We start from the raw sequence: 10,687 nt of genomic DNA, 5'->3' as shown, positions 1-10,687 counted from the left end.
AAAAAAACCATATATATGCATTCATTTTCTCCATACTACTACTTAAATACTCTATAGCCTTACGAAAACCAAAAGATTTAAACAGACTCTGTTTATACCCAATACTTACAAAGAGAAGGAACTCTAGAAATACTGCTGCAACAGGCAAGCATCAGGCCTTAATAAACAAAACTGACAGCAATTGTTTATGTAGGAAGAAGTAATAAATATACCTAAGTGCTTGGGCTCACCTCTATCTCCATGCACTTTCCCATCATAGTTCTTTATCAGCTCTTCAATAAAGGTACCATCCTGGTCAAGCACTTCATCTCCCATATATGGAATGTTATGTAAAACAGTTTCATCCTCTACCTAGTAACAGATATGATCAAACAATTTTAAGTTGCATGCCCAGTTGGCAGTGTCAGCATTGATGTTTTCACAACCTACACGTGTCTAGATACCACAATTAAACTGGCTTAACCATTTGAGCATACTGAGCATATTAACCATATTCACAGTTAACTAAACCTAAATAAACCCAACTTCCCCATCTTTAATCAACGTTATTTTGCACCAGTTGTGACTAGCTCAAGGCACTGACAGTAACTCCTAGCATTTAGCATTACGCTGTGCTACAACAAAGCTTCTACTGAAGAAGCACAATAAGCTACCTAGCTTTTGGAAAGCTTACACTGGTAAATTAGTTCTCCCTTCCTGGCTTCCCATCCATGTTAATATGCGATAGAAATAACCCTTTCATTTCTGTATCATATTTCCTTATCTCTAATAGAGAAACACTCTAGTTCAAGGTGTCTAAACAGATACCACAGAAATATGCCTTACAAATGCAAATGCCACTGTCAGTTTCGTTTTGTCTATAAAGAATTTACAGACTTTGATACTCAGCAGCATCTTCCAGCATTTCAGAAGAACCTTATTGTTAGGAAAATAAACACAAACTTTCCTGCTGATCATGATTCTTCAGCAATACAAAATACCCTGATAATGACAAAATGAAAGCAAGTAGAAATAAAAGAAAAAAGTGGAGGAACTCTGAACATACTGATAACATTGGTTATTTAAATCACTTTGCTATGATTACTGTAATAACCATTTCCACAAAAGCCACTGTGCAAAAAACACTGTGACAAAGATTTTAGTAAGTTAACCTTTTCAAATAAGTCAGATATCTATATCAGAAAATTAACAAGAAGGCTGTATGTAATACAACAAAGCTCACTATGAGAAAAGGCTATACTCTGCTTGCTAAGATCACCATTACGTGAGAAGACTAATTAAGGATTAAATTCTTTCTGTTCCATTGAAATTACCTTTCTGCTACAGGTATGTTCTTCAACTGTCTTAAATAAGAATATTGATCTCTCTCAGAAAATATTTATCATTATATAAACACTCAAAGCTACATTTATAAAATGCAATACAATATAAGTAGTCACCTGTCATTAACGCTCTCTTTAAAGCAGTGTTTAAGAGATACTGAGGACCACTAAAAATATAGACTTAGTTTGCAACTAATGATAGTTTCAGAACTAAGAGTGAAAAGTAAGTTCCTCCCTTTTCACCCATATTTCTTCCCACACCACCTTTGTAAACTTACCATAAAATTTTGTTGAAGGGGCGACCAAGAATACATTATAGGCACAGAAGCAACAGCATTGAGAGTCTTTAGTGGGATTACTTGTTTTGGGAAATCTATGTCACTGGTAACAGAGCACTGAAATCAGAGGTTGAAGTTACACTTACAATAGCAACTTCAGAAAAAAAATAAAAATAAAAATCAAGGAAGTATACTCTACAACAAAGAAAACAAGTGTTTATCAAAACTAGCTAGAACCAGCTTTGAAAAATGAATCAGACTTTCAGGGCGTAATAAGAACGAGTTTAGAAGGAAAAAAGATGCAGGAGTTACTTCTGGTTTGGTACCTTTATTAACAGATCATGGTGGGCTTTTTTTTCCCTTCCACATAATAGTAAAATGGCTGTTATAAGGTATTTCATATTTTACCCAAGCTATTCAGCCTACAATATAAGTTATTTCAGAAGAGATTTAATACTTGTTGCTGGTCTTAGACTATTTACTCAAGCCATCAGGGTGGCAGTTGAATTCCTCTGGCTTTAGATCAATTCACTGCAGAAATCATGTATAATATATGTTAAAAAAAAGTATTATAATACCATCAAGACACCTTATGGAAAAAGGTGCTCTTGTTAATTCCTGCTCTGCTTTCCTATTTGACTTCTTATCTTTATCCTATCCTCAAATCTTTGATTATGCCTACTGTTTACAAAGAATAGAGAAAAAAAGAAAAAAAGAGTCAATATTCAGCTCAGAACACATCCTTTTCAGCTGTGGGACTCCATTCTTTTTGGAGACTTAAGCAGCCTCCAAAGGCCAGACATGTCACAGAATACAAGTAACTTCTGGGTTATTCTTCAATCTAGTCAACACATCAGCTCTTCTCAAATATTTGAGGAACAATATGGAAAATCTCCAAAAAATTTACAAAAAAAGGCAGATAGGAAAATACAATAGTAGGGAAAGTACAAAGAAGACTTGGAGTTAGGTAAAATTACGTTTAGAATAGCTCTCACAGCTACCTGAAATGAAAAATGGAAGTGGAGACAAGAGATTTTTCTCCTTTCCAGAAGGGAAAGATGAACAGAGCTTCACATTTCTAAAGAAATATACAAAGTAATGTAACAAACAACATACAGAGACAGTACCCAGTAGAATGACAAAAGTTAGATTTTTAATCTTTTTTCTTGGTTTGTTTGGTTTTTGTTTCAGATTTAAGATCTGTAGGCAATGAAGTTAGATTTTTGCCATGCATACAAATACTCAAAATACCATATGATGATAGTGCTTTAAAACACTGACCTGAAAGAAGGTATGTTTTCTATCTACCAGTGTTCTAGCAAATTTTTAATCTTAGAAAAAATACAAAAGCAAAAAATAATTACTTTCAGCTTATTGTTCACAGGAGACTTCCAATTCCAAAGATAAGTTAAAATGGCTGAACGCATTTAGGGCTGTGTCTCAAGTCTGTTTCCCTTGTTTAGGTACGGAACTCAGCTTGATATTTATTAGCCTAACACAGAACATATTAAGGTTTGTGTTTGACAGTCACTGGGCAAAACCTGTATCACCACAGTCTTAATCAAAACCATGAAGTTTCAGCCAGGTAACAAAACCAGGCAGTGTTCTATACAACTATGAAGAAATTTAGCATATTAAGAAAGAAAAAAGTTTAAATTTGCCACAATTTATAGTGGAGTGATTTAAATGAAGTCTTAGATCAAGCACTAGAGTTCTTCCAATTCATAAGACAGACTGCATTTTAATACAGTAATTAGTGTGCTCCATTGATTCACGTAGAGGTAACATAAAATACTGTGCCAGGCTACAAAAAAATTTAAAAAGACGAATGGTGAGACCATCTTTTACTATCAAAAATGAACACATACCTGTTTTCAAGAATTTCTGATTCTACAGTGCCATATAATAGATGTGCAGCTGGACAAGAGTAATTGCACATTCAAGCATGTATAAAAGAAAATAGTGAAGCACACAAATGCACCTTCCTGATATACACAACACCAGCTTCCCTCTAAAAAGTTATGAAAGCGTAACTCTGACAGATTTCCTTCCATAGAAGATGTTGTAGTTTTGTTTGATTTTTTTTTTTTAACATGTTCACAGTAAAATCTTCATTCTCATCCTACTAAAAAAGAACTCGCTTTTCAGATTATTCCACATGATCAAACTGTCTTAATTTGAAGAAGTGCAACTAACATAAGATAAATTGAACCTCCACTTAAAACTGAAAGTTGGAGAGGAGCTACTAACTTGCCAATTTGAACACCCAAACAGGCTGTCATCAGAATTGGCTTCTTACAGAACATACGTGTTTAAATGACTTTACTTAGTATAAAGCAGATTTATTCAAATAGCCACACTGACAGCTTCCATGTGCTTTAACTCAATAAGAACCAAAGTATCTACTCATTTGTGCCACTGGAGATCAGCTCCATCAAGGACCGAGATTAGACTTCCAATATCAGCATAGGATAAAAGGATGTTGAAGTACAATCCAAATAAGTTTCAGACTTGTGTGTTGCTCAAAGCTATGCAACCCGCTATTTATTTATTGCTTTTCAGACAGAAGTCACCTAAAGGACATCAGTTATTCCTTTACTTATAAGAAAAAAAAAATTGGCTGAGAAGTCATGTAAAACTAGAAAAGAAAGAACAGCCAACTTTCCAGTTAATCAAACAAAAACGCGCTAACAACCTTGTAAGTGGAATTACCACAACACATGTTAACCAACCTCCCTGGTCCCGCGCAAAGAGCTCACAGAAGTCATGATGTGTACAGGCTGTATCCTACGTTGTTTCCATTCTTGGTTTAAGATTTCAGTTCTTTCCAGTATCTTCTGACGATTAGAATTAAACATACTCTAAAAATTAACCACAATTGTGAACATTACAAATAAGCTGAAGACTCACCTGCTAAAAACTTAAGGAATCACAACATTCACTAAAAATGCAAATAGATTTTAAGAAGTTCTCAACATTGAACTCTTCCAATTTTGTTTAAATGTCGGTCAGGCTCAATAGATTTCATTATCACTTTCTTAGACTGAAAAGAAGATCTCACGTTTAGAGATCTAAAGGTTTAGCACCGAATTAAATTCTAAATGGAATTAGAAAAGAGTATGTGGCTAAACAAATTGCCATAGTTTCTCTCTTCAGTCTCTTCTGATACTTAGCATGCTTGATTCAATCACATAGAAATGTAACACACCTGCTTGTAAGATTAGAGTTAAAAGTTTTCAGTACGTTAACAAAAAAATTCATGAAATTGTTACTGCAGGTGCTAAACGCAGGACAACTTTAAAAGTCACTCCGTACTTAAGAAAATTGATTCTGATAACAGATGTTAAACGAGAATCAAGACATCCTATACCTTTACTTCATCTGCACGTCGGAATCTCTTGAGTTGCCTCAGTCTCATATATTCTGATTTTACACGTTTTCGCCAACAAATTGGTCCTTTCTCAGATTTTTTTCCTGTTTGACCCATGATTAACCTGTAAGAGACAGTGTCATATTAGTACTACCAAACCAGTCTGCTTACAAAGGAAGTAAGAGTGATGGAAAGGGCAGGACACAGAGGTAATTCTTCAATATCTATTATATCCTTTTTTTTTTTTTGCCCAACCAGACACTTTGAATACCATCCCAACCCACACAACCCCCTCATACTTAAGTAATAGACACTGAAAAAAGTAATTTTAGTTACAAATCAACATGCCATTCAACATTTGGTTTAAGCACTACTAACTGCTACTTACTGCTTTCTTAAAGAAAATTAAACTGCCACATAAGGCCTATCCATCAAACACAGATCTATATGGAAACTACATACAGTTACATTAACAACAAAATAACCAGAATTCCCATCATTCTCTCACATAGCTGAAACAGTCTCAGAAAATCCCCAAACTATGGTCTAAAACCCATGAGAAAAACAAATCTAGCATAATCAGTTTCTCAGTAATAAGCAGAATTGTTAAATGATATAATAAAATAGGAATGAAAATAATACTTTGTACTTGACAAGATGATATACACACTGCACTCTGGCCACTCCTCTGAATACAACGAGACTTACAAGGACCTTCTTCTTGTAGTAGTTTCAAGATGTTGTCTGGGGTACAACATGGATAACTAACTTGATTGGAAGGTAGCAAATAAATGACAGAAAATAAAAATACAATATTGCTTACGCTAAGTTGCTCACGAAAAAGTTCTTCTAGATAAAGTAATAATGTTAATCTGCAAAGGTAAGTGGGATACACACAGTGCATTAAGACAAATAAGTGTTAAAAAAGCCTAGAAATGTCCTTTTAAATGCTAAGTCCACAGTAAGACAAAGCATTTGAGTGAAAAGGAAGTGTACACACATGTAAGTTATACAAAAATTACTTGCAATGTAACGCAATGAGTTAAAGACCCAAGCTTGTATAATATTAGTCTTGAAAAACCATGAAAACTTTTTTCCATATTGTGCTTTTAGAAGTCTTTCAAAAGAAGTGCCAACAGTTTATGGGCCAGTTCGGCTCAATTCGTGACTGGCCCCTACCAGCCCATAAATCCATGGCAGCAAGAGAACGACGTTTGTATATTTCTGGGCAGCTGAACATCTCCAAGGTAGAACTACAGTGTTTCAACATATAAGAAATAATTGGTTGTTGTTTTCTTTGTCTGTTGGGTTTCTTTGTTTGTTTTTGTCCTCAATCTCAGGAGAATACAAAGAAAAAAAAAATGGGGAGGGCAAGCTGTAAGAAAGAAGCATTTTCATACAGGGCAGAGTTAATTTCCATAGTGCAGCTGGTCTGACACGTTTATATTAGGACTACAGGAATTGTCAGTGGCATTTTATTAACGCCAACTAAAAGGTTTGTACAAAAAAAAAAAAACCAACAACATGCATTTAAGAAACTAAGCTTCAGAAACTGGGATGAGTTGCATAGAGAAGCATAGCCTATGAAGGATCATGATTAAGAAATGAAAAAAATGAGATAGGTTTCTTTCTGTAAGAATTCATCTTAAGATAGACAGTATAATGTTAAACATTTTCCATTTTAACAAACTAAAAAATGATATTAGATTGGGTTTTTGTAATGGTCTGATTCAGACAGCCCCCAGGCCATCTCCTCCTGATGTCTGATTATCCTTTCTGGATTCTGCTAGCTATTTCTATTGTTTCAAATCTTTCTTTCTTATTTCTTCATCTTCTTTACACAGAGAGACTGCAGAAATCATTTAACAGTTTAAGTCCTGAAAATTTTATCTAGAAGAAAACTGTGCAGTCAACTCAGTTATTATTTATGGGTAACTTATATCATTTCCAAAACAAATATGAGAAAGGAAGCATAACTCCAAAACAGTAATACCATCTCTAGAGAAAGCTCACTTCCTGAAGTAATCTTGCTTGATCTTATTTGGCCTCATTCTAAGGAGGAAAACCTTGCCAAAACTTCACATGCCCTCCACAAAACAGGGAAGGCTGAGAAATGCAGCAAGTCACCTCCAAGAATTTCTAGCTTCTACCTGGCCAGTCAAGGACAGACAAATTAGCTCATTCCAGACTAGACAATCATATTACATGAAAAGCAAGGGATGCACGTGCCCCACCTAAATGCAAAGTCTTAAGTCCTTGGGTCCAATACTTGTCACAGCCCAGCCAGCCCTTCCAGGAGGGCAATGCTGCAGAACAAGTGACCCCACACTGCCTGCTCCATACAGCCCAGTTCCACACCCTTCTCTCCAACTCCGCTGCCATTTCATCTATTCCATTTCTTGTAATATTAGAAACGTCTCGATGCCACAGGAATAATGATCTTACAGTATAATTAAGTGTGTGTATAGGATTAGCCATTAGAGATTCATGCTAAACAGAAGGATGTTATTTGAAGCAGAGCACCATCAAAACAAAGAAATGCATTGCTGTTTTTCTTCCCATTCACACTTGCATAGCTAGAAATGAAAGGCAACAAGAAACTAGTGTGCTAGAATACACGTGCTTGTGTTTTATATAAACTCTGTTAAGTGTTTCATAATTAATTTATGTGCAAGGTCCATAGGCTTTACAGAAAGTTTTTTTTAAAAATTGCATTAGCTGAAGTCAGACAACTACTAGGTGTCAGCAGCTACTGTGTTTACAGTATATCTAGAATTCACAAGAGGCAATAAAGTATAGAAAAAATACTATTTCATACTGTTTTACCCACAGAAAATAAAAAGTCTTATTTAAAATAGCATCCTACTTTTCTTTAGTCACTTCGATAGCATCCAGCAGTGCAAGACAAGAACACAGACAATTCTATAAATTAGGCAGTCTATTCAAGCAGTCGTATTACTGTCAAGAACTATACTTAAGCTTCTCTGGCTACTCTGTCAAATTTCAGAAGAACAAAAATTTCCAAATTGGAAAGGATGGGGAATAAATGCAAAGGTCTGCACTTTTAAAAGGCTGTTGTTAATTCTACAATAGGGCTTTATGTTACACTATATTTCAAAATGTAACAAATTACATCATCTTCTGACTGCTCAGAAATTGAGATAGTTAAGAATCAAACGTACTGCGCATAGCACAACTTCTCAGGTCTTTGCAGTGAGTTAATCTAAACTGGAAAAATTATTCATCTACTTTAAACCTACATATAAAGTGAAAAATACTGCATTTCAGATCACTCTTAACCAACAGCTTCAATGCTGAAAGCATTAGGGGAAAAAGAATATAAAATGCAACAGAGAAAGGGTATCTTTAACCTGATGCAAACCAACGAACAATCAAGTAATAGTTTTCTGGGGCCTGAAGTAATGAAAGAATAAAATAATTCTGTCTGGGGAACTCAGGACTTCAAGAACCTCACATAAAGCCAGCTGTGCATGCATCCACATTTGCTTCAAGTACCTCAAGTTCTAGGGGCACTTGCAGAACTGCACAGCCCAACTCAGAAAACTGCATCACACTTCTAGATCTCTTCTACCTGACTGATAACATGAATACTGTGACATACTTCCATTAAGTTCTCTTGACTGGATGCACTGGTAAGCTCAAACCATATATCTGAGCTGGCTTCATTTACAAATTTATGGCATCCAAAGTGATGGTTCCTCTAGGTTCAATACTACACAATGAAGGTACTCATCCAAGTGATTTCCTCAGCAGCAACAGCAGTTTACAATCAGCCCACCTTTCCCAACAGTGCCTGCTGAGTTGTAGCCACTCTTTGTGAAGGCACGCGTGGTAAGCTGGGTGAAATTGACCAAAAATAAGTGAAAGCCTCACTTTTACAATGGTGGTGTTTGCTTTCTTTTTCCTTCCCTAAAAATTTCTGTTCGATGATGGGGCCCTGGGCAGAAAACAAACCATCTTCAAGGTCTCTTCCAACTCCAGCCATACTATGATTCTACCCACAACGGTAACGTAAGCAATTTGTGCATGACTATAAATCAGGAAGGAATTGTTAGGAACTCTGATGAACATTGGGAAAAAGAATAGTGCACACAATTATACTGTAAAGAAGTGCTGCTTTCACATGCTGGTTTGCTCTGGAATAGCAGGCTAGCTCTTTAACTGTAAGCTGTCAGCAGATCCAGACAGCACTTATGTCCCTCAGTCTAAGCATACTTCATATGCTTTTCCTCAAATTAAGACAAAAATGAAACAAAGCTGTTCAGCAGCATAGTTGATGACAATTTTCACATTCAGCTCAAAAAGCAGAATATTAGCAAGAGGAGAAAAAAAAAATAAATTGAGAGGACCTCTCCATAAACCTCAAAAAAAAAAAAAAGCCCACTCTACTAGAAAATTAATAAAAAACCCAAATGTGAAGTACCAAAATCAATGCATTCAGAGTACAACTAAAATCTATCTTCCAGAACATTCAACTTCCAAAAATCATCTGATAAAAAAAACTTCAAATCACTTTTCAATGGCAAAATTTAATACAGCTCTAAGTGACAATGTTTAAGTACTGCTAAATGATTGCTTAACTGCAGCTATGCATTTATCAACTATGTTAACCAAACTGTATTACTTGAAACTCTTGGAAACGTACTCCTTAGTGTTTTATGTCACACACCCTAAACGAAGAACAAGCAAATACTTCCTAATGAATCTATTCTTAAGGGAAGCAGTTTCCAGTAGGCTCTTATTACAGTTCTCAAGCACGTGAAAATAAACCATCAGTAAAACACACACATAATGCCAGACTTCAAAAAAATTGTATCAAATTTCATTACAAATTACTGCTATAATCTGCAGAGCAAGTATTTGTCTCCTTCATTTACTCCAATATTTCATTAATAGCGTGCAGATTGGTGAAAAAACTATGGTCAAGAAACAGTTTTACTCTTGGGCAAAGCAAGAAAATTTGTTCGTTGCTGCCATTTCAGAGTTGCTAACATGTTAAGTTCAGCAAGAGAAGAGGGTGAGGGGACAAAACACTCCTAGCACACGAACAGCCTTTGCACCTGTGCTATGAACAGAACTTCTGCAGTTGCCTATTGCTCTGCTTTCTAGGTTTTCTGAAGAAAAAAAACCTCTTTCAAATTTATCTAAGCAAACTCACACACTTATTTCCATGTAAAGAAAAATACTCAAGGCTGCTGCCACCTCGTGTACTTCAGAGGCTAATCCACAGCAACAAAAATCTCTTAGGCAAGTACAACAGAAAAACTAGCACAGTTTATTAATGGCATCCAAACACAGCAGGTTCACTCCTCATAGAATTAGTCACAGTATAGCTGAGAATACGCTGCAGCGTCTGTTTTTTATATTAAAGAAACACAGTATTTTAAGTGTACAGTGCAGCTCAACTTTTAAAAATTTTAACCAAGAAATACATGTCTATGCTTTGAGACATACTTCATGCTATTTTCTGTGCTGAAGTTCTGCATCACTGAGAATACTTCCCTTAAGACATATCTAACATTATCTGTTATTTTAAAGTTAAACCACCTTCAGACATTGTTTGGCATCAGTTTCACCCAGAAAAACATATCTCCTCTGTGTCAGAGGCCCCACATCACTCATCTCCACCACTGCTCAACCTCCTCTCCTGTGAGAGCTTAAGTGCTTATGATACTATTAATCAAACTAGGTCAGGA

General features: G+C 35.6%; 1 protein-coding gene across 5 annotated transcripts in view; it reads right to left on the bottom strand.

Moving 5' to 3' along the window:
• Nucleotides 1–10,687, bottom strand: part of EZH2 (enhancer of zeste 2 polycomb repressive complex 2 subunit) — a 44,488-nt gene that overhangs the window by 22,178 nt on the left and 11,623 nt on the right. For 4 of the 5 annotated variants that reach the window (XM_010708236.3, XM_010708237.3, XM_010708233.3 and 1 more), the window contains 4 exons: nucleotides 4,971–5,094; nucleotides 4,333–4,461; nucleotides 1,601–1,717; nucleotides 231–351 (listed from right to left, as the gene is read on the bottom strand). In XM_010708236.3, the coding sequence (XP_010706538.1) occupies nucleotides 231–351; nucleotides 1,601–1,717; nucleotides 4,333–4,461; nucleotides 4,971–5,087 (484 nt within the window). In that variant the 5' untranslated portion in view covers nucleotides 5,088–5,094. The remainder of the gene's footprint in view (nucleotides 1–230; nucleotides 352–1,600; nucleotides 1,718–4,332; nucleotides 4,462–4,970; nucleotides 5,095–10,687) is intronic. The other variant, XM_010708235.3, reaches the window with a different exon arrangement.

This window comes from Meleagris gallopavo, chromosome 3, assembly GCF_000146605.3.
Source record: "Meleagris gallopavo isolate NT-WF06-2002-E0010 breed Aviagen turkey brand Nicholas breeding stock chromosome 3, Turkey_5.1, whole genome shotgun sequence".
NCBI lineage: Eukaryota > Metazoa > Chordata > Aves > Galliformes > Phasianidae > Meleagris > Meleagris gallopavo.
This window is presented reverse-complemented; position numbering and strand designations above follow the sequence as displayed.